Source organism: Chamaea fasciata, unplaced genomic scaffold (genome assembly GCF_029207755.1).
Source record: "Chamaea fasciata isolate MVZ Bird 193981 ecotype frontalis unplaced genomic scaffold, bChaFas1.0.hap1 SCAF_1, whole genome shotgun sequence".
NCBI classification, from domain to species: Eukaryota; Metazoa; Chordata; class Aves; order Passeriformes; family Sylviidae; genus Chamaea; species Chamaea fasciata.
This window is the reverse complement of record NW_027094086.1, coordinates 17,921,981-17,938,689: the sequence shown is the minus strand read 5'-3', so window position 1 is coordinate 17,938,689 and position 16,709 is coordinate 17,921,981. Positions and strand designations below refer to the sequence as shown.

At 36.7% G+C, this 16,709-nt stretch overlaps 1 protein-coding gene across 3 annotated transcripts in view; it reads right to left on the bottom strand.

Moving 5' to 3' along the window:
* Positions 1-16,709, bottom strand: part of NUDCD1 (NudC domain containing 1) — a 37,236-nt gene that overhangs the window by 8,426 nt on the left and 12,101 nt on the right. For all 3 annotated transcript variants that reach the window (XM_066177319.1, XM_066177327.1, XM_066177329.1), the window contains exons 3-6: positions 7,681-7,866; positions 5,779-5,959; positions 2,969-3,154; positions 762-969 (exon numbers count right to left, since the gene is read on the bottom strand). In XM_066177319.1, coding sequence (XP_066033416.1) covers positions 762-969; positions 2,969-3,154; positions 5,779-5,959; positions 7,681-7,866 — 761 coding nt within the window. The remainder of the gene's footprint in view (positions 1-761; positions 970-2,968; positions 3,155-5,778; positions 5,960-7,680; positions 7,867-16,709) is intronic.

Here is a 16,709-nt window from a genome sequence, read left to right as displayed (position 1 = left end):
GTGGTGTATATGTTTCTTCTTGAGTTCATTAAAGAGTGTGAACATCTCTGAGATAACCAGACCAGCGTGGGTAAGTGAATACATGGCTCAGCCCAGCCAGAGTATGAAAACTAGACAACACACAAAGAAAATCTTGACTACGTTTTAGGGAGCTCTGAATTATTTTTTTGCACCCTCTTCTCTCTTTGAAAAAAAATCAAAAAATCCCCTAAAATTTAGTTGTCAAATAAAAGCAGGAACATTTCTATTTGAGGTCTACAGCATGTTAAGTTCACACAGATTAATCTTCTATAATGAACATACTATATAATTTTTAAGAAAAAAATAATAAGGAATTTATAAGTCAAGCCTAAAGAATTTCTGTTGAATTATTACTAAAATGCTTGTTTGGAAAGTAGAAGAGAAAATAACACAAACAACAAGGTACATTCAGACTAATGAATCCTAAAACATAGTAAAAAAAAAATTGTTGAACCAATTAAGTTTACTCTTTTTACACATGTATGTTTAACATTTTGACACTGGGTGAGTTTTTTCCTGGAAAATAACTTCAAAAGAAAGGGATTACTCTCACAATTAGATAAAGCAACAGTACTGAGACAGTAAAAGCCAGTGAATTGTTTACAGGAGAGGAGACGTTCTCGTAAGAAGGGACATGGGGTGTAGCATTAAATGAGACCATTCCAAAGGGCCAGAAATCAGATACAGTGTAGGTTTGGAAATCAGTTCCTATCAATAAAACTAAAAAAAATATACAATACCTTTTGTCCTCTCTAATTATCCATGTGCAGCTTTCATGCTCCACAGATGAATAGAGATTTCCTTCCATCAAAGGAGTCTGATCTTTCAGTGTAACACATATATTATCAGGGGAAAACCGTATTTTTACGTCATCTTTCGTGATGTCTTGAGGCAGGTGAACTGTTATTGTCACATCATCTTCAGTCTGCTGCCAGTAGTAGAGAGGGTCTACAATTGGAAACATGCAGGAAAATATGAACTAGATTACAAGGATTACTGGATTCCACAGCTTTCAATGCTGAGACATCTGAAGATTTGTGAAAGAAATTACAGTTTTGAAAGAGTGGGAATTAAATTTTACTCTGAAAAATTTACACAAAATATATTCTGATCACACAATGAAGAAACACCTTTTTAGCAATCAAGTTCATTTGTATTCCTCATTCCAAAAGTAATTTATATTCATGTCTATACTCAAATATGCTGATAGTTATACAACGGGCATTAACTATTACTCTTAAGCTTACTGTAGCATTATGAAATTGGAACCCAAAATGTACTTAAATACAATAAAAAATTAATGATTAGTAATTTGGTTAAAGAGGCATCAGGTGCAGTATACTGACAAGCTACTGCATGCTAGAAGTACATGCCATTTAGAGATGTGAACACTTTTTTCCTATATATTTTGCCAGAAGCTATGCTGACTACTCAATGGAAATAAGACTAAGTAGTCTTAATCTGCCTCAGCTAATGGAGATGAAATACAGCTACCTGCCCAGAGGTAGTGATTGACCTTTTCTACTGTGTCTAGAAACTGTCTGATTATTAAACTGCTAGAAGAAATGGTATTTTAAGCGAAATATTTATAAAAAAGGAAGGCTATGACAGCATCAATGGGTAATGCACAGAAAATACAAATACAGATAAATATATTTTCTAAAGAGCAATCTTGTACAATTTACTTTTCTATTTTGGGAAAAGTAAAGTATGGGTTCCCCTTAAAAGCTCTCAAGTTGTCATGATCCAACCCAAGATTCCACTGATCAAAGCCTCATACCAGCAACTGTGACTCTAGAAGGACTCTTGCACTGTTGCCCATTGACTCAACTGCCTTGGTTGCAATGGATCAGTCCCAGGTGCTCCAATTATACTTCCCCAGAAACTATTACTATCTGAGACATGACAGCCCCTAAAATTTTGAACACTGACACAAACTGTATCTGATATTAAAAGTCCATTATGAATGCAATTTTATATAACTGTGCAAATAAAACTAGAGCCTACATTACATTTAGCAAAAGGCAACTGCATAATGGTGCTCAGCGCACTAAAGAACTCCTCTGCCTCAAGATTTGTATGTACAGACTATTCTTAATAAAATTACATGTACGATATCACAGTTGTCACAGTGTTTAACATTAACACATTCCAGAAATTTGATTCTTTAGTATTATTTTCTGAAAAAGATTTTCACAATTTCACAAAGATTCTGCTACTATCCTTCAGTTAGAATTTGTACACTAACCAATGCCTCATATGCAGAAACAGAAATCAAACGTGAAATAATCCAACATAATTACATAAACATAGACATTACAGAGCTTAGTGATACTTAGGAATAAACAACTCTATTAATAGGTTTTTACATACTTCGTTTTGACTGCAAAGTAAGAAAAAAATGTTTGAATGCATTTTCTTCAAGTTTTTCTGAACTGCTTTCCCACTGGAGAAAAGAGAATCTTTTACAGAAGTCTCCTTCTTTAAAAAGATTTTTCAAAGTAATTATTTATATTTTAGAAAGGCAGGAATAAATTACATATCAAAAAGCTTTCTGATGAATAATAATTAAAAAACCCAACAGTTTGGGGAGGTCAGTGCCCCCCTCCCATCTAGGAAGACTGGTTTATTAATCTGAGTACTTCAGACAGATGCCTAAATTTAGGCATTAGCAACCCAACTAATACCAAAAACTTCGTAAACGTCCATCTGCTAAACATCCTTTGCCTTAAGACAACTAAATTCTTTAAGTGTCTCCTATCCAAAGGAAAGCACCTAATATAGGTTCATTCACAATACAATAGTAAAGACAAACAAACAAAGTCAATCTGTCCAGAAGATAGATATTAAAACATTTATTGCTAGAGTTTCTGAACAAATGCTGAACTAACAAGGTATGTCCTAAGCCAGAGAGCAGCCTATCATAACCTGTCAGAATAAGTCTTACCTTTCTTTTCATTTGATACTTTTGCATCATCATTTTCTTCTAATTTGTCACTTTCACTTTGCATAAATGTGAATGGTTTGTGGGAAACAATCATTAGACCATCCCCACTTGGCTCTATTGCTGCATAATGGGGGACTGATTTTCCTTGCAAAACTCTCCTTTTAATGATTTCATATCTATGATCACCTATAAAATAAAATTTAAAAAAAGTCATAATACAGTTCTAGAAGACAAATTATTATCTAAGGAACTCATCACATTTAGAAATACTATGCAATTGTACCTGTTAAATCACAGTACCATGGTTTTCCAATGAGTTACACGGGATTAATCTAAGACTGCCTTTTATTCTTATGATGTCTTTGCTGATCATAGTTAGCCCAGCACAACCTGTATACAAATATTTTTTTTTCTTGTAGAGAAGGTCCAAAGAAAGCTAAGCATGTCACATTTTCTGAATCTCATTGGTTAATGAAAGAAAACCAACTTGGAAAGGGTATACCTTTTTTACAGTCCTCTGAAGTACCACAGAAGATATGAAAAGACCCAACCACGGCCCCCATTCTGATTTATTTTCATGCTTCCATTTTTTTGTTCTACGGTAACACAATAGTGTTGATCCCTTTGTCCAGTCTGCCAAGCAGAGCAGAGGTCTCACATTTATTGGTGTCAATAGACATAACCATGTTTTAAGGCTTTGCTTTGATGAACCACAGATTTTGGCAATTTAAGAAATGGCTTGTTGATTAGCTAGTTATTTTTACTAAAATCTGATTTGATAAAGCGCATCCACAGGCAGAGTTTCAAGGAAAGGCAAGCAACAGCATTGACAACTGATGAAAGATTGTCAAGTATTGTAATTCCTCAAAACAGTTTTTATCTTTGAGACCAGTTCATACATCAGTGTGATTTGTGGGATGTTTGTTTAAATAAAATCAAAATTTATTTCTCTCTTCATAGTTAAAGATTGCTTTGCATTCTGTTATTTGCATCTCTACTGACAGTAATTTCAAAAATTTTCTGTTCCCTGGAAATGCTGGAGAACTGTCAAGGCTTTTTGAAAGATTTTAAAATCTACTTTAAGGGATTCCAAGAATATTTGTCATAAGTTATAAAACACACAATGTAAAAAAGAGTTTTTTATGAAAGTGTACCGTATTAAAAAATATAATAAAAGTCTGTGTTGGTGCTCTCATGAGTAACAGTTTTCAGTTCCAGACTGGCATGCTACTGACTTAGTTTTCCTTCTAAGTTATAAACAGTAATGTTCAGAGGTTTCTTTCTCTTGTCGAGCTGCCCACAAAAGCATAAGGCAGCTGGCCTCATGTGGCTTTCTGAGAAGTATTTCTGTCATCCAAGGTTTCAACAGCAGAAAACATAACTATAGCCACTGAGGGCAACACAGGTAGTGGATAGGCTGGAAAGAATGTCCTGTCAAGACTAGGTGAGGAGTTCAGGCTTGTCTAGTTTGGAGAAAATGAGGCTGAGGGGCAACCTCATTGCTGTCTACAGTCTTCCTAAGGAGGGGAAGTGGAGACAGAAATGCTGAGCTCTTTTTTCTTGGTATCCATTAACAGGACATGTGGGAATGGTTCAAAGCTGCACTAGGTGAGGGTTCAGACTGGACATTAGGAAGCATTTATTTCCTGAGAGGGCGGTTAAACACTGGAACAGGCTTCCTTGAGAGATGGGCAAAGCCCCATCTGACAGTGTTTAAGAGGCATTTGGACAATACTCTTAACAACAGGCTTTAACTGGTTAGGCAGTTGGACTAGAATACAGTTTTAGGTCACTTCCAAATGAACTATTCCACTCTATGTTATGTTATCCATACTATATATGTAGGAGATGAAAGAACATTTGGCTAGTAGCATCACAGTATGCCTAAACTACTTTAGTTCAACTAGTTAAAGACCTTGTTTCTGTCAGTATCAAAATTTTATTTCTTGGAACATAATGAGCAGGCCTATATCACAATCATTCCAAGAATGTCTATTAATTTAATCTACACATCTTTAAATCAGACAGTGACACATGAGGTCTTGTATCCTACATATAAATAATGGTATTTAATGCACATACATATGTACATTTATACTGTAGATATTTAATACACATATATATGGTCATACATATATGTACATATTTAATGTACATATATATGGTCATACTGAATATATAGAGTGTCATTTGTCAAATTTTATTAGGATAAAATATTAAATAGTAGGTATTAATATACTAACTAATATGTTTTCAATGTGTTGCTCTAAAATTAATGGAATAACTTCATACTCCTATTGCAGGAAAACCTAGAATATGCAGTATTTACTTCTTATGCTACAGGTTTTACATTTATCTCATAGGACTTCCAATCCCACATCATTAACTGGAAGCTAAAAAAACCACCACCAAAAAAAACATAACCAAAGACCCATAACTAGCTGTAGAATATTGTAAAAAATGCAGCAGACATTAGTTAGAAATAGTTCTGTATAATCTCAATTTTACAAGACCAAGCTAAACAGAAACTGCATTTCATAATATTCAAGTAAAGTGCTATCTTGTTTTCTAATTAGCTTAATGACACAAGTGCAAAACTTCTTCCAGCTTTCCAAATGTCTGTCAAAATTTAGGTCCATAACCAATAACTTGATCTCAAAATATAAGAAAAAGTTACCAACGTAAAATCTAAGCTGTGGAAAGGAAATACCAGAACCTGTGAAAAAATAACTTCTAAGACAAAGAATAAAACAAATGATTTTCTTTTTTTTAAACATTACTCACCAGTAATTTAAATGTAAAACACTTACCCTCTTTTCTTTCTGCAATTGTAACCCATTCCAAGGTAACATGAAATCCACTTCCTTTTGTGTCCAGCTCATCTTTTTCTACCTTAAGCAGCAGCACAGTTAGTGAATGTGCATCAGATTTTATAAACGAAACACTGTGTGCTACAATAAATGGAGTTCCCAATTCTTCATTAAACACAATCTAGAAGACAAAAATGTAATAAAAAGTCTGACAGTTAAAGCAGAAAGCCTTGCACTTTCATAGAAAGCAGGGAAGGGCTTCAGTGAATGTCAAATCAGTAACAGTTAGTCTACAAATCTCTCTGCCAATATGAACCCACAAATGTCACACATTTCTGGTTCCTCCTTCTGTGGCTATCAAGCTACTGTACTGAAATGTTTTTAAACATTATTGTCTATATTGAACAATCACTATAAGAGCCCATTAAACAAAGTACAAAGATCCCCAAACCTGTCAGCATTGTGGCTGTTTAGCACTACAATAAATAGAGGTACAGCAACTGATGAAAACAAGAGGATCCATCAACACTGCCTATCAACTGGACAAACAGTCTCACACTCAAGAAAATGTAGGCATTTCCCCAAGGCCCCCACTTGTTCTCTAGATACTTCAACATTGTAAATATCTTTGCAGACCATGACATGCGCAAACAAGACATAAAGGTCCAAGGCATCACTGCCAGTTTCAATCATCAAACATGCCATTATTAGCTTTGCAAAAAGATCCCATTTTCCTCCGATATGAAGTAAGAAACAAAATCTATAATGAAATGAAGGAGAATAATATTCACGTTTAGGAGAAGCTAGGGTTAGAAGTTATTGAATTTTTATTTATGCACATAGATTGGAAAAGTCCATCTGATATTTGAATGTGACTAAGTAGGCAGAATACATATTCTGTCATATTGAAAGGCTAATAAGCACCACTGAAAATAAAATGTCATTAATTATGAACCTAAAGTTATAAATTTCCTTAATTCATGAATATTATTTATATAATATGAAAATTATTTCATCAATTTCATACAGAAGGATTCCATATCTTATAGCATGACACATTTGGTACCTACAGCTGGAAATTTTAATTCTAAGTCCCATGTATTCCAGCTTTTTTCAAAAAGTACTCATTCGGCAAAAAACCAAAGCAGATAAAAACAAAATTAATCCAAACAACAGAGAAGAAGAAAAGAAACATTATTTGCTAGAAGATAAACACGTGGAAGCAAAAGAACAAATGAAAGAATAACTTATAAAGAATTCAAGCTGCAGCAGTTGAATGAGTATAGACTCAATCCAGCTGTTGTTACCGAAATCTGAGAGTTTGAGGATTTATAGAGTTGTCACATTAACACAACCCTAAACCACTGCGTGCCCTACATATTCAACAAGACAACTGAAATGATGACAGAACCTCAGATATAAATCTCTTATTTTTGTTACACTGACAACTTCAATGTAACTTAAATAAGTGTCAGCATTCTCACAAAGAACAGAATAAAAACCAGATGGTATTTATTACCAAGCGTTTAAAACTTTCCTTTACATCTAAAAATTTCCTTTACTGAACTCTCAAAAGGTGTAGAGAAAGGAGCTAATCCATCATGTTGAAATCTTCCACTTCAGTATATACACCTACATTTCTGCCAATACTAAAACATCTGTGGTTTCTTAGGAAACTATACTCTAATAAAGAAAATAGATGCAAAATGTGGGCACTTTTTACCAGATTCATCTTTCATAAACAAGGAGGAACTAACCACAGAACATAAGACACAGTTTCTAGACATGTAACGATTATATTTGCTGTGTGGAAGCAGGATAACAAATACCATTATTAAGGCAGTTGGATCACTTTGATAGGGATATATGTACAACTCCTAAACACATCATTGCAGGACGTACCTCCCATTTTTCAGATGCACTGCTTCCACGCTTGCCTGATTTAATTAAATACAGTCTTCCTGTACCGTCAGAAAGGGTAACCCATGTGGAGGATGAGAAATGCATCGAGGCACAAAGGCGATTATCACACGCAGTCAAGTCTGTAGGTAGCCTGAAAACTTCTCTTGGCTTTTGTAGAGCTGTGTCCTATAAACAAACAGTCATGAACAAAGATTTTACGAAGTATTTATTAATTTCAGTAAATATTATAGTCAAATTAAGAATAATAAATCTCAGTAGCAACGTACCAGTTTTGTGTATAATTAAGCATATTTGGAAAAAAGAAGGTAGCAAGCATAATTCCCACATATGTGGAAAAGGTGGTGGAAATTCATCAAACTGGTTTCTAACTGATATTTCAGCGCTTTTTTTCTTCAATTTTAAGCAGTAAATATATTTTGCATTAGAAAAGGCTTTTATTTTTCCCTAGCATTCCTATATAATAATCATTTACCTCAAATAATTCTAGTCCCAGGAAAAATGCGGACACTTAAAAAGAACTGAAAGTCACAGAACTGTACTCAAACTAGTACATATAACTCACCTGTAAATTTAAAAGAATTTTAGCTTATTCTGTTGCACAACTGGCAAATATAATTTCTCAGCTTTATTCAGTGGTCACTTGATTCAGTAAATTAGGAGAAGTAACACCTATGATGAGCCAGCAAAGAAAACCTGTGCTAGTTCATATCACATTTTCAAATAACTTTTCTATCCCATTATTATTATACTATGGAATGAAACCCAGTTGGTGGCTGCTCAGGAATGGTGTTCGCCAGGCCTCAGTATTGGGGCCAGCCCTGTCTAATATTTTTATCAATCATCTGGATGAGGGATTTGAGGGTACCCTCAGTCAGTTTGCAAAAGACACCAAGCTGGGCAGGAATGTGGATCTGCTGGAGGGTAGGAAGGCTCTGCAGAGGGATCTGTGTAGGCTGAGTCAAAGGTCAATGGTATGAGGTTCATTACGGAAAAGTGCTGGGCCCGGCCCTTGGGTCCCAATCCTAGGCAGCACCACAGGCTGGGGGCAGAGTGGCTGGAAAGCTCCCCAGTGGAAAAGGACCAGGAGTGCCGGTAAAACTGTAACTGAACACAAGCCAGCATCTGTCCACGCAGCCAAGAAGGCCAATGGCATCCTGGCCTGGATCAGAAATAGCGTGGCCAGCAGGATTACAGAAGAGACTATCCCGCTTTACTGGGCCCTGGCGAGGCTGCACCTCAGGTCCTGGGTTCAGGTTTGGACCCTCCGCTGTAAGAAATACACTGAGGGGCTGAAGTGTGTCCAGAGAAGGGCAATGGAGCTGCGGAAGGGTCTGGAGCACAAGTCCTGTGAGGGGCAGAGCAGCTGAGGGAGCTGGGGTTGTTTCACCTGGAGAAAAGGAGGCTCAGGGTGGACCTTACGGTTCTCTACAACTACCTGAAAGGAGGTTGTAGTCAGGTGAAGATTGCTCTCTTCTCACTAATAACAAGTGACAGGACAAGAGGAAATGGCCTCAAGTTGCTCCAGGGGAGGCTTGGATGATACTAGGAAAACTTTCCTCTCCAGAATGAAACAACCCTGGAATAGGTTGCCCAGGATAGTTGGCGCAATCACCATCCCTGGGTATATTTCAAAGATGTGTGGATATGGCCCTTAGGGACACAATTTAGTGATGAACTTAGCAGCGCTGGGTGACTGGTGGGACTCAATGATCCTAAAAGCCTTTTTCAACCTAAACAATTCTCTAATTCTACTACGCCAGGATAAGTTTATTTAGCATCCTGTTGCAGTGCCACACTGCATGCTCTTTTACAGATAGCTTTTGAGCAGGAATAAACGGAGACACTATTGTGAACAAATTGCACAGATGATATAATTCTTCAATGAACAATCAAGACATACGGATTTTCTAAAAATTATGCATACCACTACATTTTACCCCTCCAAAAAATTCCATTATTTCCTGCCCTGTTAACTTTACACAAATAAGCTTGATTCAATAACAGTGCAAAATGGATGTTAGAGTAACAATTTCATCTATATTTCCAGCAATTGTTCCCATAAGTCTTGCTTTAGTTCTGTGTTGTGTTCTCAATTTCCTGCTAATTCTAACAGAAAAAAACCTGCTTTTATGCTGAAAATTGGATTTCCAGCTGTTTTCATTAAGTACAGTGGCATGTCTTCCAGCATATCTTTTAGGGATTATTCTTTATCTTCTGCCTTCACTCCCACATACAGCTTTTTCTGTGCTGAATAAGACTTTGTGACTGACTTTCTGCTCATTACTTGGCTCATGGAATGTCAGCCATGCTGCTGCCTTCTTAGGACTAAGATTTACCTCCATTTTTTGTGCTGAAGTAATCTCTGAATACCCAAGAGGCTTCTTAGGCTAAAAGAAAACTCCAACAAAATCTTTATGATTTGAAAAGAATTTGGCTGACAGTTTAAAAACCAGTCAGGACAGTACGCTTTATCAGCAATATAGCTAGGTCAGCTACTTATGAAGTAGATAAGGCTGCAGTATTAAGAGCACAAACAAAATATTCTCACAGAAAAATATAACATGCAAACTGGAGATTCAGGAACATAGCAGTCACATCTCTATAATCTTCTAAATAACCAAAATAGAACTTAATCATTTGAAGTTTTTCACCTGAACTAAGAAGCTGTGAAATACAGTGGACTGGCAGTCTGTCACAAGTGGGGTTCCTCAGGGATTGATACCAGGCCCCACACACTGAACATCTTCATAAGGTAACCGGATGATGGGATTGAAAGCACCCTCACCACATTTGCTGATGAAACTAAACTAGGTGGTGAGGTAGACGTGTACCTACAAGGGAAAGCCATGTGGCACAGAGAGCCAGAGAGCCTGGAAGAGTGGGGCAGCAAAAATGCTGGGACAATCAGCAAAGACAAGCACAGTCCTGCACCTGGAATGGAACAACCAGAGAGCTCAGAATAGGCCAGGATCTGTGTGGCAGGGAGAAGCCCTGACAAAGAGGACATGAGGCCAGTGGGGATAACAAGCTGACCACAAGTCAGCAGTGCAATCCTGCAGCACCAAAGGTAAACTGGATCTTGGATCCTGGGCTGCATCTGCAGAAGTATCACTAGCAGAGATAGGAGATGTGATCATCCCACTCTACCCAGTGGCTATCAGGCTTCATCTGGAGAAATGTTGAAAGAAGGCATGGACAGATTGGAAAGGGTGCATGAACACCATCAGATGACTGGAGAATCTCCCCTCTGTGAGAAGATTGAAGGAGTTCCTCATCTCCCTGGAGAAGATTCAGGGGAGACCTCATCACAATATTCCAGGGCAGCCACAAAGAGATCAAGGGCTCTCTCTTCACAAGAAGTCACATAGAGAAGATAAGGAACAACAAAATAAGTTGCATTAGGAGAAGTTTCATCTAGACATAAGAAAAATGTTTACAATGAGAACAATCAATGACTTAAACAACCTCCCCAGGGACATGGCAGAAACTCCATCGCTGGAGGTTTTCAAGACATTACTGGACAGAGTGCTAGATAACCTCATCTAGGCTCCATCTGCCATGAGAGCTTGGACTATATGCTCTTTTGAGATCGCTTCATCTAAAATAAACAAAAAATATAATTTGAAAAATCCAAACCCACACCATATTCACCACTTTGTCCCTCTCACAGATTCTTAGACTGCAAAATCTGACTTGCAGTCTTCAAAGACGTCTTCCAGTAGTAACAAAGAAAAGCAATTCCTCCTCTTTTCTGTATCTTTGGGGAAACACGTCTCAGGAAGTAATGGTCGTTTCCCCTAATTTCACAGAGAGTTTTACATATATATATGTATGTGTATCATATATGAAACAAAAATTATATGAAACAAAATTAGATACAATGGGTTTCACAGTTATTTTACAAGCTAGTGTACCTACACGTATTTGAACAATAAAATTATTTCAGAAAAAAAAAGAGGTGCCTGACTGACTTTTAGAGAGCATCCCTTTTTAAACCCAATCTATCTTCTTAATCCAACAACAAACAGACCATGTTGAGAACATAAAATATGGTTACAGAGCCAATGAAACTATTTTCTATTTTTTGATTTATTTTACTAAGCTCATTTCCAGTCAGTTGATCTACAATTATTTATGAAGGTTCACAAATCAGAAACCTCTGTTTAACAGGAGGGAAATTCTTCCCTCATTACTAAAAATCAGCACTGCTGTCACTAAGATGAAAATATATTTACAAAGAAATGTATTCGTAAAAACAGAAAAACAAAATTTGAAAAATATTACAGGGACAGTTTTGAAGATATTTACGAGTATGTAAAAGGAAGCACAAACAGAAGCACATTTTTGTTTGACAACCTGGGTGGGAAACAAGTAATTACCGATTCTGTGACACAAAATGTTTCTTAGTCTCAGGCCCATCCTTAACGTTGTAAAGCATGAGAACTAAGAAATAACAGTGAAAACATTCAAGATTAAAACTGTGTCTCATTGCAGACCTTGAACATTCAGCCACAAATCATTTAAACATCTGTTCTATTTTTTACTCAAACAATCAGTAGCTTGGGGGGAATAATCTACTTCTAGCAAAAGAAACTTCCTCACTCTGCTCTGTGAAATAAAGCAGCCAAAAATATACATACGAAGGACTGTCTCCAAAGGAGTCCTTGCACTTGGGCACATGAATGCAATACAGAGAGAGCACACTGTGCATGCACAACGTGCATTTATTGATTTATTGAGAATCCTGCCTTCGAGGGGATTTCAAATCCTTCCCATTTTCCAGATGTTAGTAAAATCAGATGTGCACTTAACACATGCTGAAAGGTAAGCAAGAGGAATTGCATTTGGGTAAGTACCATTATAATAAGCAACAGCAAAAAAAGGCCAGATAACAAGAAGATGGCCTGCTTGCCTTACAGGCCTACTTAAATTCGTATTAGAGATTACTGTGTGCTACAAGAAGATTATGAAACCTGCAATGGAAAATTTGCAAATTTTTAATTATTAGAAGCATTCAGGGTCAGTTTCTGGAGTCAGATGTATCACTACACCCCTTGGACTATTCTGCAAATTTATAAAACATTCAGAATGGGAGAACGAAAGAATTAAAAGGGAAAAAAAACCCCAAATAAACTAAACCCACAACCCAAACAAATATCACACAATCACTAGATACAATGAATTTTGGCTGCCTCATATGTTATTTAATTTTTAGATTTCACTGAAAGGCATTTTTTTCCCTACTAAGCAGAAAAGTTTTCCATTGTAACTAGCAATGATTACTGAGCCTAGGAAAAAAAAGGTCAAAATCCTGTTTATCTTATCATGGAAAGAGGAAGCATCATCCCTCTTAACAGTGACTTACAGCGGTATATCATAAAACATTACAGAAGACCACACATTTGTCAGCCTTCAAGTGAATTTTAAATAGTTTTGGATGCAATTAAAATAAAAAACTATCAACTACTTCATCTTCTAAAGCTCACACCAGATTTATCAGCATTGAGCAGGAATTTCAGAACTCAATCTCCTGAAAAAATGAAAAATAATCTTTACTACAAAGCCTCTCTTTCAAAAAGCAAGAAAGGAAATTATCTTATTCACAACCTTTCTGCATGCTAATTTAACTTTAGGCACTTATTAGAACAGTCTCTAATCTCATTCTGACAATGGAAAGGATGGACTTCCTCGAAGATGAAACAAAACCTCCTCTCAATCCCTTTGTGTCAGATTAGATTTTGAGACTGTTTCCTTATCAGGTGGTTAACTGGGGTAACAGTAACTCCCTGCTTTAGAGGCATGAGGGGATGGTGAGTCTGTAGTCCTGTATTATACCAGCGTGAACAGGCTAATACAACTCAGGACTGCTTGGGCATTGGTCAGTGCTGGTGAGCAACTGTGTTGTCCATCACTTGTTTTGCCTTGTTTTATTTCTCTCTCTTTTCACTATCATTATTATTTTTGTTGTTATTACTATTAAGTTTTGCTTTATATGAATTGTTAAACTGTTCTTATTTCAACCTGTGGGTTTTACCTTTTTCTGGTTCTCCTTCCCATCCTTCTGAGGATGGAGGAGCAGCAGTGAGCAAGCAGCTGCATTGTACTTATTTGTCAGCTGGGGTTAAATGACAATACTGTACAAACATGAGATATTTTATAAAAGATTTAAAATAAAAATTAATTTTATCAAGGAAATAACAGAGAATGAGAAAGGAATAAAGGAATAAAAAAGAAAAGAAAAAAGTTATAAGTCATATGGCAATTCCCACAAAGTAGAAACAACAAATACAAGACTATGTTTCTATGAAAAGTCAAAATATCTAGGCATTTGACACATATCTTCAACTGAAAAAATGTCCTTACCCAGCATTCTGAATAACAAAGAGCCAAGTATTTAAAACCCTGAAACACAACTCTGAAGGATTTTGTTGTTCTCTATCTGCTTTCTTATTTTGACTTGTTTCAAATTCCCATATTGTGTCTGGTGCCACTAACAGTTGTTCTCAATTGAAGTTAACTGAAAGTTACAGAAACAGTATTCCATAGCTAATTCTTATTGGAAATTAAAAAGATGAAAATATATTCACCATTAAGGATTTTAATTAAGTGTGAGAAGAGTTCCTATTGCCACAATTTTTCAATTGATTATTTAAGCATAAAAAGAAACCAAGTTGTCTTTGCAAGAAGAGCTTATGGTCAAGAAATCAAGTCCACTGCTAAAGGAGAAAACTTTGAATGTTTCACAGCTATATTTGAATGCTATAAGCACTGAGCAATCAACAAAGTTGAGTCAGATGTAAAAAAAAAAAGACCAATTAAAAAAATCTCAAGTCAGTAATCCCATCACTGCCCTACCCACTGGGTGTTTAAAGCAAAGTACTGATTGCTGCTGGCATACTGAATGAAAAAAGTCCAACAGCTGTAATAGGAGAAGGTTAAAGCTATTATACAGTATTTCCAGCCAAGTCAGAGTAACAATTTCTTTAGCCTGGTACAAAAAACCTATGTGAATACTCATCCATCAACACAGAAGAACTGCTTGTGTTGATCACTTCACTTTTTTCAATTATGTGTGATTTTGAGCAAGTGGCAAGGTGTTATATGCACTTCTTTTCCTTCCTAGATGACATCTTTTTAAACACCTAAGTTGCAGGAATAATTCATTATATATGGATAACCAACACACAGTCATATTAGAATCAAAGCTGCAACTAAAATAAGAAATAAAACTATAAGTAATGGTGTGCTAGGAAGCCTATGTGTTCTTTCACTCTGATTTTAGGATGAACACATTACCCTGTTCCATCTTCTGTTTTAAAGAAGACTGACATTCATTTTAATTGTAAGCTGCACTTGGCCAAAACCAATCTTATTTTTAATATACATTTAACTAATATATGGCTGGGCACATTTGTAATGAGACACCTTGTTGATGTTTCTGAACACACATTCCTTTTTATTCATATGCAAACCTGTTTCCTTTGCAAAACAGCACGGTATCATGTATTAGGACACAAGATGGTGCCTATTTATTTCAGTTTAATTAGTTTTATTTCCCCCTTCAGGTGGAACCAAAACTTGTGATCAGGTATTAATCAAGTGCCGTTATCTTGAAATAGGTCCTGGGGAAGAATATTTCTTATGTCAATTTATAGCCTGTTGTAAAATCCTTCATCTGCTAAGAAATCAATTCACACACACACATAGTGCCCTCCTAATAAAGGAATGCATTGGGTGTCTGTGTTGTGCAGGCAGAGGGGACCTGCAGGAGTGGCCTCAGTGAGGAGGGGCCAAGGCTACCCTGTGCACCTACAGCCCCTTCCAGCTGGCTCCACTGGACTGTCCATGGGAGAGAGACGAGATTGTCAGCTAAGACAGTGGTATGGAAAAGGGGTTTGCCTTCAGCCCTTAAAGCAAACCATGGAAAAGCAGACTGTCCTCCTGAAACCCACAGAGGACAGATATCCACACTGCTGCCCATGGAAAAGCACATGATGGAGCAAATTCCTGGTACAAGCTTTGTGGGACCTTCTTTCTTATCATCCTACACTAGTTCTAATTGGCAATAAATTAAATAATTTTCCCCCAAGTCAAGTCTGTTTTGCCCATCATGGTGACTGGTAAGTAATCTCCCTGGTTTTGTCCTCATCCACAAGCTTTCCTCTCATTTTTTCTCGCCATCTTGTTGAAAAGGGGGAGTGAGAGAGTGTTTGGGAGGGTGTGCAGCAGCAAGCCAGGGTTAACCTACCTCAAGGATAAAACAAAAAATGAGATTGTGACAAGCCACTGTTAAGAGAAGGCTTTCTTTTAGATGTTTCTACTAGGAATCCAGATGATCTCAAAAGTTTTGGAAGAAGTCCTAGAAGATTATTTTGTCACAGTAAGAGTCTGCCAAAGTCTCCAATTGCCATATACTATGAAAAGCAAAGGAACTATTTTGAAGCTTCAGTTCTCACCCTATCATCCACTGGAAACCTGTATTTCCTGAAAATCTAAAACTACAGTTTCAGAATTTTTCTTAGTTTAGTTCTGACCTAGTAATTTCTGTCCCCAAAACCTTGCACAGACTAAGCCACATGCTCTCAAAAACTCACATATAGCCCGTGTTTTCATTTGCCTGACAGGGTTACGACTCAAACTCTCTGGTAGTATGACAATGGGTATCTTCCTTCCCACACAGTCTTTTTTTCCTTAATGCCCAAGCACTACAATTGTATGTGCCAGAAACATGGTGTCTATAGAACCACGTCCTTCCCCCTCTGAAATGAAGTATAGTTTTATAAAGGGAAACTAAAGCATCCGTGCATTAAAATTGCTCAAAAGAAATACAAAGTTTGATTACTTAGGACCACCAGTATAAAAGCAGAAATTTCAGACTTGGCCCAGCTTGCTTACACTATTTCAAGTTCCCTCATGGCCACCAGCATCTTTTTGCCTCCAGCAAATGATGTCCAGAATAAGCATTTCTAATTCTAACATATTTACAATGACTGGGTTTTCAAGTTAGC